General features: G+C 37.4%; 1 protein-coding gene across 1 annotated transcript in view; it reads left to right on the forward strand.

Annotated features, from left to right (window-relative positions):
• The window catches only part of MROH9 (maestro heat like repeat family member 9), a 128,210-nt gene that overhangs the window by 8,034 nt on the left and 94,444 nt on the right, over nucleotides 1–25,732 (forward strand). Inside the window, exons 3-7 of the mRNA XM_045392756.2 lie at nucleotides 4,430–4,509; nucleotides 5,433–5,568; nucleotides 8,361–8,447; nucleotides 11,549–11,653; nucleotides 18,085–18,220. Of these exons, the coding sequence (XP_045248691.1) occupies nucleotides 4,430–4,509; nucleotides 5,433–5,568; nucleotides 8,361–8,447; nucleotides 11,549–11,653; nucleotides 18,085–18,220 (544 nt within the window). The remainder of the gene's footprint in view (nucleotides 1–4,429; nucleotides 4,510–5,432; nucleotides 5,569–8,360; nucleotides 8,448–11,548; nucleotides 11,654–18,084; nucleotides 18,221–25,732) is intronic.

The following is a 25,732-nucleotide window of genomic DNA, read 5'->3' on the forward strand; positions in this document are numbered from 1 at the left end:
CCATATCTTGACTATTGTGAATACGCTGCAATGAACATGGGAGTAAAGAGATCTCTTTGCTATCCTGCTTTTATTTTCTTTGGATAAATAACCATAAAGAGGATTACTGAATCATATGGTAGTTCTATTTTTAATTTTTTAGAAATCTCCATACTGTTTTCCATGTGGTTGGTTTCATGCCAATTTACATTCATGCCAAGGGTTTACATGCATCCAAGGGTTTCCTTTTTTCCATACTCTCACCAACTCTTATTATCTTTCATCTTTTTGATAATACTCATCCTAACAGGTGTGAGGCAATGTCTCACTGTGATTTTAATTTGCATTTCCTTGATAATTAATATTATTATATTGATAATATTGAGCATTTTTCATGTTCCTATTCACCATTTATGTCTTTTTTTCCCATAAGTTATTGGGGTACAGGTGGTATTTGGTTACAGAGTAAATTCTTTAGCGGTAATTTGTGAGACCGGTGCACCCATCATCTGAGCAGTATACCCTGAAACATATTATCCCTACCCCCCTCCCACTCTTTCCCCCAAGTCCCCGAAGTCCATCGTATCATTCTTATGCCTTTGTGTCCTCATAGCTTAGCTCCCACATATCACAGAACATACAATGTTTGGTTTTCTATTCCTGAGTTACTTCACTTAGAATAATATTCTCCAATCGAAATAGGAACACTTTTACACTGTTGGTGGGACTGTAAACTAGTTCAACCATTGTGGAAGACAGTGGCGATTCCTCAAGGATCCAGAACTAGAAATACCATTTGACCCAGCCATCCCATTACTGGGTATATACCCAAAGGATTATAAATCATTCTGCTATAAAGACATATGCACACGTATGTTTATTGCAGCACTATTCACAATAGTAAAGACTTGGAATCAACCCAAATGTCCATTAGTGACAGACTGGATTAAGAAAATGTGGCACATATACACCATGGACTACTATGCAGCCATAAAAAAGGATGAGTTCATGTCCTTTGTAGGGACATGGATGCAGCTGGAAATCATCATTCTCAGCAACCTATCGCAAGAACAGAAAACCAAACACTGCATGTTCTCACTCATAGGTGGGAATTGAACAATGAGATCACTTGGACACAGGAAGGGAAACATCACACACTGGGGCCTATTGTGGGGAAGGGGGGGCGGGGGAGGGATAGCATTAGGAGATATACCTAATGTAAATGATGAGTTAATGGGTGTAGCACACCAACATGGTACATGTATACATCTGTAACAAACCGGCACGTTGTGCACATGTACCCTAGAACTTAAAATATAAAAAAAAAAAAGAAGAATATTCTCTAGTCTCATCCAGGTCATTGCAAATGCTGTTAATTCATTTCTTTTTATGGATGAGTAGTATTCTATCACATATATGTATGTCATATATATGATATATATTCATATATATAAATGTCATATATATGATATATATTCATATATATATATCACAGTTTATTCACTCATTGATTGATGGGCATTTGGGTTGGTTCCACGATTTTGCAATTGTGAATTATGCTGCTATAAACATATGTGTGCCAGTTTCTTTTTCAAATAATGACTTCTTTTCATCTGGGTAGATACCCAGTAGTGTGGATTGCTGGATCAAATGGTAGTTCTACTTTTAGTTCTTTAAGGAATCTCCATGCTGTTGATGTATAGATTGTGAAGATTTTCTCCCATTCTGTGGGTTGTCTGTTTACTCTGCTGACTGTTCCTTTTGTCATGCAAAAACTCTTTGGTTTAATTAAGTCCCAGCTATTTATCTTTGTTTTTATTGCATTTGCTTTTGGGTTCTTGGTCATGAAATCTTTGCCTAAGCCAATGTCTAGAAGGGTTTTTCCAATGTTATTTTCTAGAATTTTTACAGTTTCAGGTCTTAGATTTAAGTCCTTAATCCATCTTGTGTCGATTTTTGTATAAGGTAAGAGATGGGGATCCAGTTTCATTCTCCTACATGTGGCTAGTCAATTATCCGAGCACCATTTGTTGAAAAGGGTATCCTTTCCCCACTTTATGTTTTTGTTTGCTTTGTCAAAGATCAGTTGGCTGTAAGCATTTGGGTTTATTTCTGGATTCTCTATTCTGTTCCATTGGTCAATGTGCCTATTTTTATACCAGTACCATGCTGTTTTGGTGACTATGGCCTTATAGTATAGGTTGAAATCAGATAGTGTGATGCCTCCAGATTTGCTCTTTTGGCTTAGTCTTGCTTTGGCTATGCGGGCTCTTTTTTGGTTCCATATGAATTTTAGAATTTTTTTTTTCTAATTCTGTGAAGAATGGCAGTGGTATTTTTATGGGGATTGCGTTGAATTTGTAGATTGCTTTTGGCAGTATGGTCATTTTCACAATCTTGATTCTACCCATCCATGAGCATGGGATGTGTTTCCTTTTGTTCGTGTCGTCTATGATTTCTTTCAGCAGTGTTTTGTAGTTTTTCTTGCAGTGGTCTTTTGACTACTTGGTTAGTCTATTCCTAAGTTGTTGTTGTTTTGTTTTTGTTTTGTCTTTTTTTTTCTGCAGCTATTGTAAAAGGGGTTGAGTTCTTGATTTGATTCTCCACTTGGTCGCTGTTGGTATATAGAAGAGCTACTGATTTGTGTACATCAATCTTGTATCTGGAAACTTTGCTGAATTCTTTTATCAGTTCTAGGAGCTTTCTGGAGGAGTCTTTAGGGTTTTCAAGGTAAACTATCACATTATTAGCAAACAGTGACCATTTGACTTCTTTATGGATTGGGATGTCCTTTATTTCTTTCTCTTGTCTGATTTCTCTGGCTAGGACTTCCAGTACTATGTTGAAGAGGAGTGGTGAGAGTGGGCATCCTTGTCTTGTTCCAGTTCTCAGAGGGACTGCTTTTTGTATGTCTTCTTTGGAAAAATTTTTATTTAGGTCTTTTGCTCATTTGTAATTGGGTTATCTGCTTTTTTTTTTTTTTTTTTTTTTTTTGCCATTGAATTGTATGAGTTTCTTTTACATTTTGGATATTAACCCCTTATCTGATTTATGTTTTACAAATATTTTATCCCATTCCATAGGTTGTCATTTTAATTTTGTTAATTGCTCTCTTTGCTGTGCAGAAGCTTGTTAGTTTGATGTAGTCCCACTTGTTTAATTTTGCTTTTGTTGCCTGTGCTTTTTACGTCCTACCCAAAAAATCTTTGCCAAGACCAATGTAAAGAAGCTCTTTCCCTATGTTTTCTTCTAGGAGTTTTACAGTTTCACATCTTTACATTTGTCTTTAATCCATTTCAAATCAATTTTTGTATATGGTATAAGATAAGGGTCCCATTTCATTTATTTGCTTGTGGATATTCAGTTTTCCCAACACCATTTATTGAAGAGACTGTCCTTTGCCCAGTGTGAATTCTTGGCTCCCTTATCAAAGATTAGTTGACCATATATTAATGGGTTTATGTCTGGGCTTTTAATTTCATTCAATTTGTCTATGAGTCTGTTTTTACAGCAGTCCATACACTTTTAATTACTTAATTTTGTATTATAGCTTGAAATCATAACTGTAATACCTCCATGTTCTTTCTTAAGATTGTTTTGGCTATTGGAGGTCTAGTTCTCCAGTTTCTTGGAAAAGAAAGAATGATAAATTCTTAGTGGAATCCCTTTAATTATCACTTTTAAAGCCTAAATTGTTGTATTCAACAGCTGCACATTGCCCTGTAGTGGTTCTCAGTCCATAGTGTAAGTTTAGTCAGTCTTTAATAATACCTGACTTAAGTTGCCCTGTTATTTTTTTTTTTTTTTTTTTTGGGACAAGAGTCCCGCTCTGTTGCCCAGGCTGGCGTGCAATGGCGCCATCTTGGCTCACTTCAAGCTCTGCCTTCCGGGTTACTGCCATTCTCCTGCCTCAGCCTCCCGAGTAGCTGGGACTACAGGCACCAGCCACCACGTCCGGCTAATTTTTTTGTATTTTTAGTAGAGGTGGGGTTTCACCGTGTTAACTAGGATGGTCTCAACCTGCTGACCTCATGATCTGCCCGCCTCAGCCTCCCAAAGTGCTGGGATTATAGGCGTGAGCCACCGCGCCCGGCCCTGCTGGCATTTTTATAGGCAGACTCCACACCGTATAGGTGGGACTTAATAGTTATAGTGGTGTACAGAAGTGCATCTGGTAAAGAGCACACCTTACAAAATGCTGTCTGGAAATACAAATTATATAAGCATAGTTGTTGACTGTAAAAGACCTCCAGTTAGGCAAACATACTATTGTAAATTTAAATTACAGTTTGTCTGGTCTTAACACTTCTATGAACTTTTGAGCGTGTTTTCCAGCCTGATTTGGTTCCTTTAGTCTCTGTAAAAGGGAGAAGTACACATGCTATTATGAGTCTCACTGTTCTGTAATCATTAATTCTTCTTCTTTTTTTTTTTTTAACATGGTACTTAGGCACATAAAGTTAGCAGCCTATTGGATGCATACTCAGGCCTCTTAAGTAATGAATCCGTGATCCTGGCTGTGAACTCCAGGTATGATAAGCTATCATGCTCTTTTATTTCCCTAATTGGATGTATTTAAAATGTTATCTCTTTAAAACATGTAATTGTGAAAAATTAAGAAATTACTCCAAATTCCACCATTATAATTTGGCAACTACTATTTCTTTCTCATACTCTTTTCCAGTCTTTCTGTATTGTATAGACAGGCAGATAATCTTTCTAGCTGCTTATGCAAGCTTCATTTGCTATCAGTTTGAAGATGCATCTCAATGTAAGAAATCCTAAGATATGAAAAACATATTATCATTGATTACAGAAATTGTGGTAGTAATATAGTTCAACTGTTTAAAGCTTAGCATGGCTTTGTGGACTTGGCTGGGAATGTAACCACTCTTTGCATTATTATGTTTATGGAGAAATATATTCTGATTTCTAAATAATTGTTTATAGATAATATTTACAAAGAAATTAATTCCTTTATATTTAAAACATTATCATTTTTAAGATAATACTTAAGACTCATCTGTCATATAAAGCCAAAAGCTGAACCTCATTTTTGTTTATCACTAAGAAATGGCTGGGCCAGGCACATGGCTCATGCCTGCAATCCCAGCCCTTTGGGAGGCCGAGGTGGGCGGATCACAAGGTCAGGAGATCGAGACCATCCTAGCTAACATGGCAAAACCCCATCTCTACTGAAAATACAAAAAATTAGCCAGGCGAGGTGGTAGGCGCTGGTAGTCCCAGCTACTCGGGAGGCTGAAGCAGGGGAATGGCATGAACCCGGGAGGCAGAGCTTGCAGTGAACCGAGATGGCGCCTCTGCACTCCAGCCTGGGTGACAGAGCAAGACTCCGTCTCAAAAAAAAAAAAAAAAAAAAAAGAAATGGCCACCAAATTTCTATTATATTATTTGTTATCTCATCATTAATAATTATGCCTTTTTCTTGTCAGCTTTGTGGATCCCTTACTGCAGTTTGAATCTCAGCTGAAGATAATAGAGTTATCCTTTGGAATGATAGTTGTCATGCCAAGTCTTGACAAAGTAAAAGAAATGGGGAGCAGTAATGAGGACTTTGAGGACATGGAGGTAAAATTTTTCTTCCTTTAATCATTGTAGGATATTATTACACATCACAGCAATCCTGCAGAATGTGTCTCAGCAGGTGATAATCTTGAGAGTCCTCCTCTTCACTCTTTTTAGTTGTAACAGTCAGTGCACTTATCTATACCCCTGGACTCCTTGTGAGTTCTACAACCCATGGGATTTTAGTGGATTCTGTAGGATTTGTAGGAGCAAATAAGTGAAGATATTTTTGGGTAATTGGTTTAGCAAGAATAGGGAGTTTGCTGGCAAATGTTTCAAAGAATGGAATAGGAACATAGAAAGATGGAAGTAGAAAGAATCATATAGTAAGATTAGCAAACATCTGTGGTCTCCATTTCCTCAGCATTGCTATACAGTGAACTCGCTCTATAAGCTAGAGAAGAAATTCGTGGCTTATGGTATAACGTGAGGTCTCAGCATAGCCACCTCTCTCCTTTCTTCAGTTTGTGGAGAGAACCTAGAACACTCAGATGAAAAACTATCAGGCCAATTATTTCCTTTTATAAGAGCTTCTATACAAATATCAGATAATTTCAGCCTCTTCTGCAATTGATGCAAGGTGACTTTAATGTAGAAACTTTCTCAGCTATATTCCTATATCCCTAACACAGATTTTTAGGCTGCTAATTTTCCCAAATGTGCCATTCTTTTCCAACTTGACCTCTTCCAAATATTTCTGAATGGCTACCTGAGAATACTCAGAGATACTTTTACTTTTTACTGGTGAGGACCACTCTGGTAGTTGGAAGAAGAAAAATAACTTTCTGAGTTAAATGAAACTCTTCTTCCAATACTAGCAAGAAAGAAAAAAAAATGTGTTGTTATATAGCATTTCAACATCCAAATGCCCCATGTTTATTAATGTTCTATGTATTTTATATGTCAGCTACTCACACATGGAAATTTCCAATACCTACATAGCATACAATTTCTAGTACCTACATAGTGTGTGGAACAATAAATCTTACTGTTTCCATCTATTTACATATAAAATGTATTCAATATTGGATTTTTTTTTTTTTTTTTTTGAGACAGGGTCTTGTGCCGTCACCCAAACTAGAGTGCAGTGGCACTATCTTGGCTCACTGCAGTCTCCACCTTCTGGGCTCAAGCAATCCTTCCATCTCAGCCTCTCAAGTAGCTAGGACTACAGACATGCACCACCATACCTGGTTAATTTTTGTTTTGTTTTGTTTTGTTTTATAGAGATGAGTTCTTACTACGTTGTCCAAGCTGGTCTGAAACTCCTGAACTCTAGTAATCCTCCCACCTTAGCCTCCCAAATTGCTGGGATTATAGGTGTGAGCCACTGTGCCTGGCCTGAATTATATTTAAATATGACCTTTGGGTAACTTGTAGGTGTCAGTTAAAATAAGAACCAAGTCACATCATGCTGGAATCTTCTCCAACCTATTTCAAATCACAAAGGCATAAAAGTCTATTTTTTTACATAGATAGTAGTAAGTGTCAGCACTTAAAATAGCAATTACTGTCTACCTCCATCACAACTACTCAGGTGGATATTCACAAATTAATGCTTTCAATGAACTTAAAGCAACAGTTAGAATAAAATATATTCATGTTATTACATTCTAAAAGACGATGGAAAATTGAAAAGTATATGTACAAGAGTATCCCGAAACAAGCACTAGAAAGATAATCTATAAACAGCTAAGGCAAGAGAAAATTTAAAATTTTAGATGTGAGAATTTTTCTAAATCTTCATCATTAGAATAGGAAATAAAACTTTTTATAAATAGGGGGACAAAACTATTAGCCAGGGCTATGTTCTTTTTGAAAATTAACTCATACCTAATGTAAATGACGAGTTAATGGGTGCAACACACCAACATGGCACATGTATATATATGTAAGGAACCTGCACGTTGTACACGTGTACCCTAGAACTTAAAGTATAATCATAATAATAATAAAAAATAAAGAAAAAAATGAACCCAAAATCATGCATCCAGTGAAAATAAATCCAACATATTGAATTCTCAAGCAAAATCACATTTAAGCACAAAGAATATTGAGAAAATGCAGCATTCACAAACACGGAGAAGTAAGTTTTTATAAAATTAAATTTACAGCTTTTCCTCCTATAAACATGGTAGATGCAGGCCGGGCGCCATGGCTCACGCCTGTAATCCCAGCACTTTGGGAGGCCCAGGCGGGTGGATCATGAGGTCAGGAGATCGAGACCATCCTGGCTAACACGGCGAAACCCCGTCTCTACTAGAAAAATACAAAAAATTAGCCAGGCGTGGTGGTGGGCACCTGTAGTCCCAGCTACTCAGGAGGCTGAGGCAGGAGAATGGCGTGAAACTGGGAGGTGGAGCTTGCAGCAAACCGAGATGGCACCACTGCACTCCAGCCTGGGCGAGAGAATGACACTCCATCTCAAAATAGTAATAATAATAATAAAGAAAGAAAGAAAGAAAAAAAAACATGGTAGATGCTTATTATAGAAAATTTAAAGATTATAGAAAGTCACTAAATAAAAAATACTCATTCTATTTCTCAAAGGGAATTACATTTTTATGTTTTCCTTTGTCTTTTTTCTTCGTATATTTTTTAATATCTGAGATAATGCTAGAAGTCTTTAAATATGTGTGGCATTTTACAATTTGATGTTAAGTATTTTCTGTGTCACTGATTTATGTTCAAGGAATTGAAACCCAATTAAAAGTAACTTTTAAGCAAGAAAAAAAGCTGTAGACACTAGGTAAAAGTTTATCTAAGACTGGCTGTGCAATGTTTTTGTGTTTCAGAATTTATATCACAATATTTTAAATATATATGAGAACATTCTTCTGACCTTGGTGTCTAAAGACCTCTACAAACTACAAATCTTAAAGGTAAAGGGGAAATAAGTAGTTTAATTTTCTTGTCATAAATCTAGTATGCTCACTATTCTTCGCTGTCTTTTCACTTGCTATGTTTGCGTCTCCTTCAAGTATTTGATGACTGAAAGTTTTTCTTTACCACAAAAGAGGGAAATGTAGTCACTTCCCTTTGTTTGAATTACAGAGGCACACTTTTAGGAATTTAATTTGGGAAGGACAGCATCAACAGGCACTTGAAAAACCAGGTCTCATGTGGTGCTATATGGGTGAACACAATTTGGAGTGGCAGGGAAAGTATTAGAGAGCAGTGTTAGCCTAAACTATCCTCAAGTTCCCATAGCTATGAAACCATGCTGTGTATGTCTGTATGCATGCTGCTTCTTCATCAACTCAGGTACTAAAGAAAATGCTGAGCATTCTGTCTTCATGGATACTACTGTACCTAAAGAAGGCCTAATGACAATTCAAAACCTATTTTTCACAACTTAATTTTTTAATGTCTAAACCAGAGACAGAATACTGCACTGCATGTCTTATGGTCTTCAATTTTGCATTCCTAACATGTTGGCATCAGAGGCCAACTGTGTAGAAGTACTGGAAAAACAGATCAATTTATCCTACTGGGAGCATCTATGAGCTGTATAAATCATAAATACACACAAGTAAAGAAGCAGTATTGGTATTTATGAGGACAAAAAGGAATTTGAAGAAAAATAAAATGTATTAGGCTAATTTGTGCCTAATTTGAGCCAACTGTTTTTTTTTAATTATTCATTTAACAAATGTTGTCCACTAGCTAGCCACATGCAGAAGATTGATATTGGACCCCTTCCTTACACCATATACAAAAATTAACTCAAGATGGATTAAAGACTTAAATGTAAACCCCAAAACTATAAAAATCCTAGAAGACAACCTATGCAATACCATTCTGACATAGGAGCAAGCAAAAATTTCATGAAAAAGGCACCAAAAGCAGTGCAACAAAAGCAAAAATTGACAAATGGGATCTAATTAAACTGAAGAGTTTTGCCCATCGTAAGAAACTATCAATAGAGTAAACAGACAACCTACAGAATGGGAGAAAATTTTTGCAAACTATGCATCTGACAAAGGTCTAATATCCAGCATCTAAAAGGAACTTAAATTTACAAGAAAAAAAAAATCGATTACAAAGTGGGCAAAGGACATGAACAGACACTTTTCAAAAGAAGACATACATGTGACCAACAAGAATATGAAAAAAAAAGCTCAACCTCATTGATCATTAAAGAAATGCAAATCAAAACCACAATGAGATATCAACTAACACCAGTCAGAATGGCTATCCATAAAAAGTCAAAAAACAGCAGATGCTGGCAGGGTTGTGGAGAAAAATAAATGCTTATACACTGTTGATGGGAGTGTAAATTAGTACAACCATTGTACAAAACAGCATAGTGATTCCTCAAAGACCTAAAAACAGAAATACCATTTGACCCAGCAATTCCATTACTGGATATGATATATCCAGAGGAATATAAATTGTTCTGTCATAAAGACATATGCACACATGTTGCAACACTATTCACAATAGCAAAGACATGGAATCAACCTAAATAACCACCAATGGTAGACTGGACAAAGAAACGGTAGTACACATACACCATAGGATACTATGCAGCCATACAAAAGAATGAGATTATGTGATTTGCAGGAATTTGGATGGAGCTGGAAGCCATTATCCTTGACAAACTAACACAGAAACAGAAAACCAAATACTGCATGTTCTCACTTATTAGTGAGAGCTAAGTGATGAGAAAACATGGACACTTATTGGGGAACAACAGATACTGGGGCGTAACAAAGGGTGGAGGTTGGGAAGAGGGAGAGAATCAGGAAAAATAATTAGTGGGTACTAGGCTAATACCACAAGTTTATCTATATAAAAACCTGCACATGTACCCCTGAACTTAAAATAAAAGTTAAAAAAAGTTGTTATCCTCACGACCCTTCACGGTGATTATGAATCCTCCCCTTCCGTGCCCGTGCATGCTCTTTTATTCACCCCATGAAATTATCAATAGTTTCCATTTATTGAGTTAAGCATTGACTCCATGTCAGACACTAAATTGAATATGTGAGTTATCTCATATAATCCTTAACATAATCTCGTGAGGGGGTTACTGTAATTTCTTCCATTTCACGATAAAAAAAAATGAAAACAGAGAAAGGAGCAATAATATATATAATGCTAATGTGTGGAGGAGCCCCTCTATCTTGGGAACCTGTTACTTAACCACTTTGTTCTTATACCTACCTTGCCTAAAATCTTCCCTGATTCTCGAAAAGGGCTGAAACTTCACTCCTGAAAAGGCCAAGGCAGAGGCTGACCTCTCTGAGATTTAGAAACTCTTTCACCTTAGGAAATAGACTTCAAACATTTTTCACAATGGGAGCAAGAGCAGGTGAAGAGGTTTGGCCAACCATTGACATAAATATAGTAGACCCTGACAGATTGCCTTAAAGAAAACTATTAATGGTGGTTAGTATATGAGGCATATGCAGTATTCTTCCCTTCTCAAGAGAAGAATTAATCCCTCTGAGGATTAAGAACAGCTAGAAGGTGCAGCTAAGACAGATTTGAATCAAAATTTGCAAGAACTTTCTAACAAACCTGCCTCCAGTAATGTACTCTCTAACCATAAGCCAGAATATTTGAGTGGTGAATTGGCAGAGGAATTCTGGAATGTCTTTTAAATCTGAAATGCAGCTTGTCATTTAAAAATAAAAGGGAGAATACATACGTTGAAAGAAAAAGAGGAGGCAAAGCAGCTGATAATCATATCATAGCCTCGTGCTGAACTATTCATGGTGCTAACAAAGTGACTATTATAGTGGATATTAGTAAATACTTGTTGAATAGAATAAAATAAAACCCAGAAACAGTTTCTATAGTAGATGAAGTAGTATACTAGGTGCTTATTGTCTGGGTTTTTGAGATAAATGTAGGTTAAGTGTGAAATAACCAGGAGACTGTAGGAATGCCTGAATTGGTGACGTTGGAGAATAGAGGAAAGGTTCTTGGAAAATGGAAATTGCATGGTTCAAGGATGACTTTGTGTTTCCAACAGGAAATGCTTGTGTGGATGAGTAAAGATAGCTCATATCTGCAAGAGAGAATCATGGTGATCATCAACAAGGTGTTAAGATTTACAGTCAGGAAAGTCAGAAAATATGTAAGTCACAGAGTATAACAATGCCACCTGATTCTGAAGACTGCATTTCTATAGTGCTGCTTTCCGTGTCTTGGATCCTAACAGTACTTGACAGGTCCTTGGTATTATTGTACTGGTAGGTTGGTTGGGATATCAGAAAAGGGGTCAATATCCTACATGACTTTTTGTCAATCAGAACAGTTTCTCAAACAATTGGTTAAGACGCATCATGCTTTATGCAAAGAACATGAAGGTGTTAAAACCAGATTCTTGCTGACTCTGAAATTTCCTCTGTAGACCACAATTTGTAATTTTTAAAATTCTTCCAACCTTACCTGTCTTCTTATGTATTACTTCCTAAAATAATTTGAAAGCTGTTATTTATTTATTTATTTTAAATTTATACAAGTAATCCTCAAGTTCTTTCATTGTGAAACATGCTAGAGGTAGAGCATAAGTCTCCCTTTACTATCCTCTCCACACCAACCCTGTCCTTAGCCATGTCAGCATGATGTGTGTCCTACCAAACCACTTTCAATGTGCATACCCACATATAAAACACACACTGAAATACATAGCTTTATTACTTATTGTTTCTTTACTAAAGTTGTATTTACATATGGTTCTACAATTTGCTTTTTTCACTGAAACAATACATCCTACAGATATTTTCATGTCAACATATGTAGATTCATTTTATTATTTTAAATACAGTTTATAGCCCATAGTTTTAACATATTATGATCCATTTAGCTATTTTTCAGTTGATGGACATTAAAGTATCATTTAATTTTTTCTGCTTCAAACAATACAAAATGGGCATCTTTGTGCAAGTACATGAGTGTGTACCTGGAAAGGCTTAGAAAGGTGATGGTCAGATAAAGAAATATGATAGGTTAAAGTTTAGTAACACAAAATTGTCCACCAATTCGCATTCTTATAAATATTAAACTGCCCATTTCCCCACACCTTCACAAATACTGGGATATAATCAGACTTTAATTTTTGCATTTCAGATGGAGAACAAATAGGTATGTCATAATCACCAATATTTACTGAGTTTGTCTATACTTTGAATGCCATCATGGCCTGCCTTCTAAAAAACGTCATACTACCTATGAATATTTCTATTTTGTGGATACTGTATATTCAGCCTCTGTTTCCCAACCCATCCTTTACAGCGATTTTTAAACATACTCTGCTAATTACTTATCTGATTGCTGGAGTCACTTCAGGAGGAGATAAAAGTAAAGAGGGTGAGAAACACGCATTCATGATGTTATCTTTATTCATTTTCTACTGCTTGTACAAGCAGTCCCCAGATTTATTGAGATGAAGAATCTAGATGAGCTTTGTAATACATTTGAATTTTTACTATTGTGTTTAAACTCAGCTTTGGAACATAATACAATTTACTTAGACAGGGGATACAGTCCAGGATGTTCTTTGTATCATGCTGATTCCCTATTTCAGTGCCCAAAAAAAGAGAGTGAGTGGCTTATTTCAATCTTCTGATTCTCTGACCTGGGAAGGCAGCCTTTCTCTAATTTCTAAAATAGCTTGAGTTATACATCGGGTGTCCAGAAGGTTCACCACTGAAAATTTTGCAAGTGAAGCTTGACAGTAAGTGTATCTCACCACTCAAGACTGTTTTCTGCGCAGTTCCTAAAATGTGTCATATACTCAGCAAGTATTTGATGACAATTGTTTGACTAGAGCCTAGTCACATGTTTCTCTCTTCATTTGATATATTCTAGTGAATTCCACTCAAGTAGCAGATAGACATTTTGGAGTTTCATCTTCTGTCACCTCTTTCCATTACTGTAGTAGAATTCATTCTCCTTTGCATACATCCCATCCTTCAACTGCAAAGGAATAAATATGTAAATTCACATGTGAAGCGGAAGTTTCTCATAAATTGTTAGTTGAGAGTTCCTAGCTATAACTCAGATTTGTTTGAGAAAACCGATGGAGTAACCTATTACTCTGTTCTGCAATGTTCACTAAGTGCCACCAGGTGGAAGTACTTCAGCATTTTCCTGGACATTGAAACTAGAGCTAGAATCAACCAGCTCATCACTATCAGGGAAGCATAAAACTTCACTAAGTTTGCTTTCTCTTTAAAATAATGTCTTGTAAAGATGATTAAGCCAGTGAAATTAATTGGGGAGGCAAATATACAAAACAAAAAAATCAAAACACATTGTTGATAAATTAAAATCTGAGATTCCCACAGCCCCGGTCTGTGCATCTCTGTATCTGACACATTGTAGATCATCAATGAATATTTGTTCTACCCTTCTCTAAGTGCATCCACCTCATTTGTTGTCTGGTACTGTTCCTACATTGGATAGACTTTTTTCTTCATAATAACCCTAGCCTAGGTCCTCCAGAGTGTCAGAGATTCTTGTCCTATTGAACAATTCTATCATTTTTATCTTGTCATAAACATTTTTAAAGTGATGATTTGTCTCACATGACCCATGTGCCCATCAGGATAGAGAAACTCCTACACTCAAAGCACATGTTCCTTCAATTAAATGATTCAACTTTCAACAGGCAAAGAAATGTGAGTTAAGCATGTCAGCTTATAGCACTGAGATGTTTTTTCCCTAGCTTTGTCCCTTTGGCACATCAGCATTTAAAAATGGATGGTGGATTTCCAGCTAAATATATATCTCTTTCTTCTCCAGAGTCCCCACAAAATGATGGTAACAAAATATTTTAAAAGTATAAATACACAGCAACAAAGAGAATTAATGAAGTGTTTTCAATGGGCTAGTCATGCCAACAAATTTCTGGAAGACAGATTAGTTAGAAGATAAAACCTGGCAGGGGAACTGAGTGGTGGGAGACCATGAGCATAGGATAGGGGTTAGCTGAAAGAAAAGCAGTTTTCCCTGTAGAACCCTAGAGGGTGAGTTATGAAAGGCCAAATAATGATAAGGGGTGGGAGTCAAGGCAGGATGGAAACATATGCATTAATTCAAAGTATTAATTGAAAGCATGTACAGAAGAACCTATGTTGTCCCGCATTCCTCTTGACACACATTGGCAGACAGAAGTTGAGAATTTTTCTTTTGCAAAAACCATTGTTAAGTTCCCTGAGAAAAGAGTCTTGCATTCTATCTAGATATACTACAGCATGACTCTAGCCCCCCTCCTAGCTGCTCTAAAACAAAGTACAACAGGTGGCAACCCTTGCTCACACACAAAACCCCATCAACAGGCATTACATCCTTAAATATTAAGCAGCAACCACACTTTGTGAAATTTGGGGAAACTCTGCAAATAAAAGAGACAGACAAAGGTAAATAAAGAAAAAAATACTATTAACGATAGAGAGACAGCTGGGCTTTGTGGCTCATGCCTATAATCCCAGTGCTTTGAGAGCCTGAGATGGGAGGACCTCTTGAGCCCAGGAGTTCTAGGCTGCAGTGAGCTATGATCACACCACTGCAGTCCAGCCTGAGTGACAGAGTGAGACCTCATCTCCAAAAAAATTAAAAATAAAAATAATTTAAAAAATAAAATAAAGAGATAATGCAGGGTACAGATGAGAAAGACATAGGTACATGCCAAAAGGAAATATAACTAAAGTGAGCTTAGCCTATACATTGAGTAATTTTACCTAGTCATGGTGAGACCATATTATTGATTTTTAACTTTTAGAATTAATCTATAAACCCAGCACAGAAAAACTTAAATGAGTTACTGAACACAATGTAAATGCTACGAGCTCAAAAGTGCAAAAATTAAAGTGCAAAGAATAGTTTAGTGGTTCTCCAACAAGTTAAACATAGAATTGCCATTTGACACAGAAATATTAGGTATATACCTAAAAGAATATAACAGTTGTTCAAACAAAAACTTATACAAAGTGTTCATTGCAGCAAAATTCACAATAGCTGAAAAGGGCAATCTAAATGTCCATCAACAGGCAAATGAACAAGTAAAATGTAACATACTCATATGGCATATTATTCACTCATAAAAAGGTATAAAGTTGTATACATGCTACAACATGCATAAACCTTGAAAACATTACACTAAGTGAAAGAAGCCAGGCACAAAAGGCTACATTCTGGATGATTCTACTTATGTTCCTATTCTGTTATTACGTTTTATCCTGTTATATTCCTATTCTGTTTTTCTGTTCTATGAAACAAGAAATAAAAGTATTAATATAGTAGTAAAACACAAAAGTAGAAGAATTAAAAATAATATACTGTGATGAGTAATGTTCTCTATTGAGAGAATTGTGGGGAAGTGGAAGAATGGAATTGAGATAGACAATGTCTCAAACTGATGTTAGAAGTGAAGATGCATTGTTTATAGAAACAAGGATGACTTCCAGAAGAAGCAGCTGAAAACCACGGAAGTGGTTGCTTCTGGAACCTAGCACTTAAAACTATCATTATTGTTAAGATAAGTGACTGGAGAGGCCAGATCTACAAAGAAAGGGCACAGTTAAAAGGGCCAGAAAACTAAGCAAGAATACTTAGGTTTAGGAGTGAATACCGAGAAGCTACTTTTCTCCATTTTTTAAATATTTGCTTCTTTTTAGTACTTGGGTAGATTTTCTATAAAGCCAGGATATATCATATTGAAAGCTCTCAAAGTCTTGTCTTAGAGGAGGGGTAGCTGTGGTTGTCACGCTTCTGAATGGCTGTGCAGGATATACATCAGTGTGCTCCATGATCCACGCTGCCTTACTCCTCTCTCGGCCTACCTTGGGTCATGTCCCACTCCCTAAACATGCCTTTTTAGTTGGTGACAGTAAGTGGAAATGCAGTCTAGGCACGACCACACATACTCTGCTAGAGGCATCCACCTAACATATACAGTTAGATAGATCCTAACTGGCAAACAGAAGAGAAGGAAACCACGAGGAGTTTCATTTACAAAAACATCCACTAAGAACTACACATTTAACAAGTTCCTGAGCAGGGATAATCAGGGAGGACATTTGAGGCAAAACCTGTAATATAAGATGACTGTGAGGCCAGTCCCCTGTAAGTGGTGCTCAGCTTCAGTGAGTTAAGCTGTGAGAAGTACTACGCTTCTCTCATGCCCTGTAGAGAGAGAAAACTTGCTCCTTTTTCTCATGCCCATACACAACGATCTTGCCATCGAGTGGGGGAAAAAAACCTTGGAATATAAACCCAAAGAAAAGGACTTCCAGGGAAAGAGAGCATTTCTCCCTAGGGCCTAGAGCAGAGGCAGCTGCTACTGTCTGCTCCCAGACTCTCCAAAGCCACAGAGCTCCTAAAAGGGGAAGGACCAGGCCAGTCTTTGTATGGGTGGAAAAGAATACAAGCAGAATATCCACGGAAAAAAAGATATTTATAATCTCTGTTCTCCTACTGAGACCTTCACTCCCCACATCACAATTCAATTACGGCCTTGGCCCGTGACCCAGATGACCCAGGCCACTTCATATTTCTTCGTTAGGAATTTCTGTGTGTGTGTGAGAGAGAGAGAGACAGAGTGGGCAGGAAGTGGTGAGGTAAGTCACGTAAAGGGCAGGGAAAATGGGGCATGAAAAAGGTCAACAGAAGCAGAAGCAGGCCTTGCGATCCCTCAGGAGTTTACCATCAACAATTGCTCCAATCATCAAAGCCTCTACCTAGGAAAAGTAATCACTTGTCTTGGGGGCAAGAACTATCTGCAAGCCATGCTGCTAGTTCGCCAAATCTACATTTAATCAGAGCCCTTCTTTGTTTTAAAAAAAAGGCACACACAATTGGTAAAGGGCACCCATAATTTCATAAAAGCAAATGCCTTCTGTATCTTTCCTCTTTTCTATCTCTACTCTCTTCTCTATGTGGATATTCTCTAGCCAAACAGGTCCATTAAGATGAAAATCTAAATATTTGACTAGTCGAAGTGTTGAAGAAGTTGTAGAAGGAAATACAGAAATATTTTGGTAGTAGCTTTGACATCAAAAGCAAATGCTCCGCATTTTAAAAAATTTCCCTGGGAGGAATCAGAACAACTTCAAGAGGAAAAGTGGCATACCTCCTCAGTGACTTATAGTGTTTCATATGTGGAAAAGGAAACACTAAAGGTTTTGGAAATACACATACCACCTTACTTTTCCACGTCCTGGGAATTTGCTACCCACAAATGGCTACCCACTTCATGGCACAGAAACTAACATTAGTTGAGTCACCATTATTTCCAAGTACTTTGCTAGGATTTTTTCTTCTTGTCATCAGTGTTACCCCTTACTCTCCACAATAACTGTTACAAAGTGGAATTTATTATCTTCATTTCACAGATGAGGAAATTGAGAGTCAGTAACGGGGCCAGGATTTGATTACAGATGTTGTAAACTCTGAAGCTTATCTTAGAATCCTAGTCTGATTTATAACAGGATCAGATGCATGCAGACATTTTCATGTTGGCTATGCATAGCAAATGAATGTTCTCCTTTGTTTCTCCATTAGACAAGTGTTGATGCTCCATGTTTGGGTCTCCTGGCAGCAGAGCTGTCTCTTTTGTGTTCCCATGAAGATCCCTCGATTGTACAACAAGCGTCATTGGGAATGTGTCACCTCCTCTACATTGCACAGTGTCAGAATGGTAAGAATGGTTCACTATCTTTTCTCAGGGTTACTAAGAATATATCCCTCGTTATGCAATTTATGGGTCCTGGGAAGGCTCTATGTCTGTTAATTTCTAAATCCTGTCCCAAGAGTCATAGCTATACTTTCTAAAATGTATCTTTGAATCTTTTTCGCATTGTCAAGAAATTCTGGTAATAGTGTGGTTGGTTCTTCAAGATTTATAAAGTACTGTTCTTAGATTACTTGAGTATTAATGGTGGGGAGAGGAATGCTGGGTAGAACCAGGAAGGATGGAGAAGGAGAGAGTTTACCAATGGGACTTTAAAAATGAGGTATTTTTTCTATCTAATTGAGCATCTGATAGACTACTCAGAAGATTCTTGCTTCAATGGTGGAGAAAAATCAGCCTAGGATTAAAATAAATGTTGCTATGACTTGTCTAACAAAACATAAAAGCAAGACCTGAAAGTATTAAACTATTTCCAAGTAATTTAATTGCATTCTAGAACAAAGCTTAAAAATACTTGTATATTTGTAAGGGGTGGAGCCTCTGTCTATGGAGCCTATGCCTCTGCTTCTGTCCAGGATATAATAACAGAGAACAGATTTACTCTATTTACCCTCCTATAATAAGCAACCTTAATATATGTATAGTTTTTGGCCAGGCGCAGTGGCTCACGCCTGTAATCCCAGCACTTTGGGAGGCCAAGGCGGGTGGATCACAAAGTCAGGAGATTGAGACTATTGGCTAAAACGGTGAAACCCCGTCTCTACTAAAAAATACAAAAAAATTAGCCGGGCATGGTGGCAGGTGCCTGTAGTCCCAGCTACTCAGGAGGCTGAGGTAGGAGAATGACATGAATCCGGGAGGCGGAGCTTGCAGTGAGCCAAGATCACACCACTGCACTCCAGCTTGGGTGACAGAGCGGTGACAGAGTGGAACTCTGTCTCAAAAAATATATATATGTGTGTGTGTGTGTGTGTGTGTGTGTGTGTATATATACATATATATGTGTGTGTGTGTGTGTGTATATATATGTGTATATATATGTATATATATATGTGTGTGTGTGTATATATGTATATATGTGTATTATATATATGTGTGTATATATATATACACACACACACATACAGTTTTCAATTCATTGGACATTAAATAACAAAGGATAATGACTCTTGAAAGATGAGAAGATAAGAACAAATGAGGTGGGGTTTGTAATTGCCTAAGCTTACCACCTAGAGTACATTTCTAGGAGCCAACACAAAAAGAGATAAGCCAGTGGTCTCATCAAGTTAAAAAGAAATGGGAGTCCAGATAGGTCAATATCTAGAGTTGAAAGGCCAGGGTACCAGAACGGCATACATGAGTACATGCACACACATACACACACACACACGCACAAACCCACAAACTTGAGATCTTCAGAGATCTAAAGAGAGCCCCCTTTAAGTATTTAGCTGAGTACTAATGAGAATATGCATGTGAGTAAACTGCCTGAGTTCGAAGGGTGGGAAACAACAAAAACGATTACAGAAAAAGATCCAGTGCTCAACAAAGGCTGGTGATAATACCTATGCCTGTAAGCCAGAATTTAAAAGCTTATAATTCACAAGTACTGAGGTAGAGTACTCAGATGGGTTTTGTCTCATTAGGAGAAAAAAATCATCCCCAGACCAAACTGTTTTAGTGCTACCTAAAAAGGCCTAAAAACAAGATCTAAAAGTATCACTATCTCCAAATAATTTAATTATTTACCAAAACAAAGCTGAAGAATACCCCTAGAAATAAAAAAATTCCTGCACTCAACAAGTTAACATGAACATGTCTGAAGTCCAATTAAAAAAAAAAATTATTAGGCCGGGCATAGTGGCTCACGCCTGTAATCCTAGCACTTTTAGAGGCTGAGGCGGGCAGATCACCTGAGGTCAGGAGTTCATGATCAGCCTGGCTAAAATGGTGAAATCCCATCTCTACTAAAAATACAAAATTAGCTGGACGTGGTGGTATGTGCCTATAATCCCAGCTACTCAGGCTGAGACAGGAGAATTGCTTGAACCTGTGAGGCGGAGGTTGCAGTGAGCCAGGATCACGCCACTGCACTCCAGCCTGGGCAATAGAGAAAAGGCACGAATGATAGAATGAGTAGAGTGTGACATTAAAAGATTTATTATAACTATATTCCACTTATTTAAGGAATTAGAAGATAAAAACATCTTAAGTAGAGACATAGAAAAACTCCTAAAAGACCTATATTGAACCTCTGGAGATAAAAATGACAGTATCTGAGAAGAAAAATTCTCTGGCATGGATTAACAACATTGCAGAAGAAAAGATTCATGAGCTTGCAGACATAGTAATTATCAAAATTTAAACAGAGAAATAAACAACTGAGACAAATAGAGCATCAATGAACTATGAGGCATGTCTAATTTGAGTCTCTGAAGAGCTTAATACATATCTTATTTGAGTCTCTGAAAGTGAGAAAGTCAGGACAGAAAAACAAATTAAAGAATAATGACTGAAAAATTTTCGAGTGTAATAAAAGCTATAAACTCACACACCAAAAAACATGGCAGAGAACAGGAAATGTGAAGAAAAGAACATCAAGGCACATCATAATTAAATTGCTTACAAGTGATAAAGAAAAAAATCTTAAAAGGAGCCAAAGAGGAGAAAGGACATTATATATAGAGAAACAAAGGTAAGGGTGACAGCAGATTTCTCATCAGAAATGACACAAGTTATAGGCAATGAAGCCAACATAAAAAAATACAGAAAAGAAGAAAAAAAGTGTCAATCTAGAATCCTTAAATGAGTAGAAATATATTTCAAAAAAAAATAAAATAAAGACATTTTAGATATACAAGAGTTGCTAGAATTAATTACCATCAGATCTTTAACTGCAAGAAATGTTAAAGAAAATTCTTTTAGAAAAGGAAATTATACCAGATGAAAATCTAGATCTACAAAAAGGAATGAAGAGCACTGGAAAACTTCAACAATATAGATAAGTATTCATTTCTCTCTCTTATTTAAATCTCTTTAAACGATAGCCAGCTCTTTAAAGCAAAAATAATAACAAAAGTAAAATGTATAAAAACAATAACACAAAAACTTACAGGGGAAAATGTATAAATGTGTTTTAAAATTTTTCTCCTATGCACAAAGCTATAAAATAACACTTGAAAGTAAACTGTAATAAGTTAAGGATGTATCATCTAAACCCTAAAGCCACCACTAAGATAACATAGCAAAAAGTTATATATAATAAGCCAAAATGGAGCTAAAATGGAATCATGGAAAATAATTTAAAATGAAGCAAAAAGAATAGGGAAAAAAATAAGAAAAAATAGTAAACAAATAATCAAAAAAATTTTTAACCCAATCATAATAAATGTAAATGTTCTAAATATCCGAAGTAAAGAGACAGAGATTGTCAGACTGAATAAAAAGCAAGCCTCAACTATATGCTGCCTACAAGAAACTCACTTTAAATATAAAACACACATGAATTAAATGTTAAATGTTAGAAAATGATATGTTAACAATAATAAAAAGAAAATTAGAGTGGCTACATTATATTGCTATAAAAAGATATATTTTAGAGATAAGAATGCCTCCAAGGAAAAAAAAAAGTCATTTCATAATGATAAAGGGATCAATTAATTAGGGGGACATAATAATTTTTTTGAATAGATTTAGGAGGTACAAATGCTGATTTGTTGCTTGGATATATTGACTAGTAAGCATCACCTAAATAGTGTACATTTTACCCATTAGGTCCTTTCTCATCCCTCACCCCACCTTTCATCTTCCTACCTTTATGAGTCTCTGATGCCTATTAATATGCTCTGTATGCCCATGTGTACACATTATGTAGTGAGAACCTGTGGTATCTGACTTTCTGTTTTGAGTTATTTCACTTAAGATTGTGACCTTTTTTGCCTCAATGATCTGTCTAATACTGTCAGCAGGATATTGAAGACTCCCATTATTATTGTGTGGGATGTTGAAATCTCTCACTATTATTGTGTGGGAGTCTAAGTTTCTTTGACGATCTCTAAGAACTTGCTGTATGAATCTGGGTGCTCCTGTCTTGGGTGCATATTTATTTAGGATGGTTAGGTCTTCCCATTGAATTGAATCCTTTACCATTTATGTAAATGCCCTTTTTGTCTTTTTTGATCTTTGCTGGCTTAAAGTCTGTTTTGCCTGAGATTAGGATTGCAACCCCAGCCTTTTTCTGTTTTCCATTTGCTTGGTAGGGTTTCTCCATTTCTTTATTTTGAGGCTATAAGTGTCATTACATGTGACATGGGTCTCTTGAAGACAGCATACCATTGCATCTTTGTTCTTTATTAAGCTTGCCACTCTGTGCCTTTTAATTGGAGCATTTAGCCCATTTACCTTCAAGGTTAGTGTTATTTATGGATTTGATCCTGTCATGATGTTAGCTGATTAATTATGCAGACTTGTTCATGTGATTGCTTTATGTATTACTGGTCTGTGTACTTCAGTGTGTTTTTGCTGTGACTAGTACTGGTCTTTCCTTTCCATATTTAGTGTTCTTTTCAAGAGCTCTTATCAGGCAGATCAGTGGTAATGAATTTCTTTGGCATTTGCTTGTCTAAAAAGGGTTTTATTTCTCCTTCGCTTAGGAAGTTTAGCTGAGCCAGATATGAAATTCTTGGTTGGAATTTTTTTTTTTTTTTTTTTTTTTTTTTTTTTAAGAATGTTGAGGCCAGGCATGGTGGCTCATAAATCCCAGCACTTTGGGAAGCTGAGGTTGGTGGATCAATTGAGGTCAGGAGTTTGAGAACAGCCTGGCCAACATGGTCAAACCTCGTCTCTACTAAAAATACAAAAATTAGTCAGGCATGGTGGTGTATGCCTGTAATCCCAGCTACTCAGGAAGCTGAGGCATATTAAAAAATGATAACATTTTTTTCTTTTTTCATTTTGACCTTGGAGAATCTGACGATTATGTGTTTTGGGGATGTATAATTGTGCAGGGATTGTCTGTATTTCCTGAATTTGACTGTTGACCTCTCTAGCAAAGTTGGAGAAGTTTTCATGGATGAAATCCTGAAATGTTTTCCAAGTTGTTTGCTTTCTCCCCATCTACAGCAGGGATGCCAATAACACATAGAATTGTCCTCTTTATATAATCTTGTATTTCCTGGAGGTTTTGTTCTTTACTTTACATTCTATTTTCTTTTTTTTTTTTTTTTTTTCTGACTACCTTAATTCTGAGAGCCAGGCTTCAAGTTTCATGATATGTTTCCTCAGCTTGGTCTATTCTGCTGTTAATACTCGCATTTGCATTGTGAAATTCTTATAGTGTGTTTTTCAGCTCTATCGGGCCAGTTAGGTTTCTTCAATCTGGCTATTTCATCTGTCAGCTCCTGTATCATTTTATTGTGAGTCTTAGTTTCCTTGGATTGGGTTTTGCTATTCTGAATCTCAGTAATCTTCATCCCTAGCCATATTCTGAATTATATTTCTGTCATTTCCATCAATCCAACCTGGTTAAGAACACTTGTTGGAGAACTATTTCAGTCATCTGGAGGACATAAAACACTCTAGCTATTTGAGTTACTGGTTCTTTCTCAGCTCTGCATGAGGGTATTCCTTTAACTGCAGTGGAGATTGAGTATAGTCAGCAGACTTCTTTTTGGGATGTCTTCACAGGGCTGAGCTTTGTGCAGGGTCTGTATTTGTATCTGACTTCTCATCTTTGGTTTCATGGTAGGGTATGTTAGTGAAATATTTTGGTGTTGAGGTTTTAGGGTGTGATCTGGTCAATGGCACTTAGGCACAGTGGTCAGTTGGTAGACTCTTGCTCAGTTGTGGCTCCCCTATATTTCCTTACAGTAGCAGCTATGCTCCTTCTCAGTACCCTGAAACCATGGGCTCCTTTCCCACTTGAGTGTTGGCTATAGATCATGGCTTGGCACTTCCGGGATGCCTATCACAACTCTGGGGTGATTTCAAGGTTTATATTTCCTCCCTAACTTGGAGGCAGCAGAGAAAAGAACCTCGGCAGTGATTTTGGCCAACAGTCTTTTGCTTGACTTCTGGAGGCTCCACACCAGAGAGATGCAGGTCAGTAATTGCTTAGTGTAATCAACCCAGGATTGAAGGTCTGTGCTGTGGGCCCAAGCTAGGAGTTCCCGGCCTGGTGATAAGCAGGGAGCATCAAGTAGAACCCTTGGGAGACAGACTGGTCCCCTCTCTTTGGGTTGATTGTAGCTTGCTGGAGGTGCAGATTAGGTACTTACAGTCTTTGCTCCTTCTTTAGTCCAAGGGTAGCAGGGGTAGTACCACTGCAGAGGCAGTGGTAGAGGAGTTTTCAGTTGCTCCCATGAGCTCTACTTCCAAGAAACACGGAGCTGCTGTTACTGAGATTGTTCAGCCAGTAGGGTAGGACAGCTAAATTGCTGGTATGAGCTTGGGGTTGTGCTTGTTGGAGAGCAGGGGTTCAAGGACTCTCCAGGTGGAAAGATTGGTCTCCTCTTCCTATGGTGACTGTGGTGTGCTATAAGCTCTGGTGTAGCCCTCAGGCTCATTTCTTCCCCAAATTGAGGGCAGCAGGGATAGAACTCTGCTGTGGCAATGGCAGAGAGGTTGTCAAATACCTCTGGGAGCCTTTCCCCAGGGAGACTCCAGGCCACTTACCAATGGACATGCTCAGCCATGGTTGTGGGTGACCATTCTGCAGTTATGAGCCAGGGGCCCTGCCTGGTGAGGAGTGGGGGTTGGGTATTTCCAGAGAATAAGGGTTAGACTCCTTTTCCTCTTGTGGCTGGAGTGTGTTGGAGGTGCCCGCATAGTGATTAGGCCCTTTGTTCCTTCCCCCAGCCCAAGGGCTGTTAGGGGAGTACCACGGCAATTGCAGTGGTGGAGGTGTTGTGGGTTGACTCTGGGATTTTCTACTCAGAGAGATGCTGGGCTGCCTCTGATTGAAGGGTCAGATGGCGGCAGGGTGGTTGTGCTGGAGTCCAAGGTCAAGAGACCGTGTCCAGTGAGGAGAAGGACTGAGACCTGGGTGGAAAATAGCCCAGCCACTTTTTCATGTCGGGAATGCTCTGTGCTGGGAATTCAGACCAGTCTTTGGTCCCCACAGACTCTCAAGAGCCTGGAGACAGTAAGGGTTATAAGACAGCAAAGATGGCAACTCGCCCTCCCAGGGAGCTCTGTCCCAGAGAGTTGCAGAGATGCTACTGGCTCAATAGCGCTGGTGAGGGATTGCTGGAGATCCAAGTCAGGAGAACCTATTCAGTGAAAACTTAAATGATTGTTAGCATTTTGTAGCAATAAAATGTTTTTAAGTAAGATATGTATGTTTTTAGACATAATGCTATTGCATACTTACTAGAATATAGCATAGTGTAAACATACATTCTATAGGCATTGGGAAACCAACAAAATTAATGTGGCTTACTTTATTGTGATAATCACTTTATTGCAATGATCTGAAACCAAACCTGTAGTATCTTTTGAGGTATGTCTGCACGTAATGGT

This window comes from Macaca fascicularis, chromosome 1, assembly GCF_037993035.2.
Source record: "Macaca fascicularis isolate 582-1 chromosome 1, T2T-MFA8v1.1".
NCBI classification, from domain to species: domain Eukaryota; kingdom Metazoa; phylum Chordata; class Mammalia; order Primates; family Cercopithecidae; genus Macaca; species Macaca fascicularis.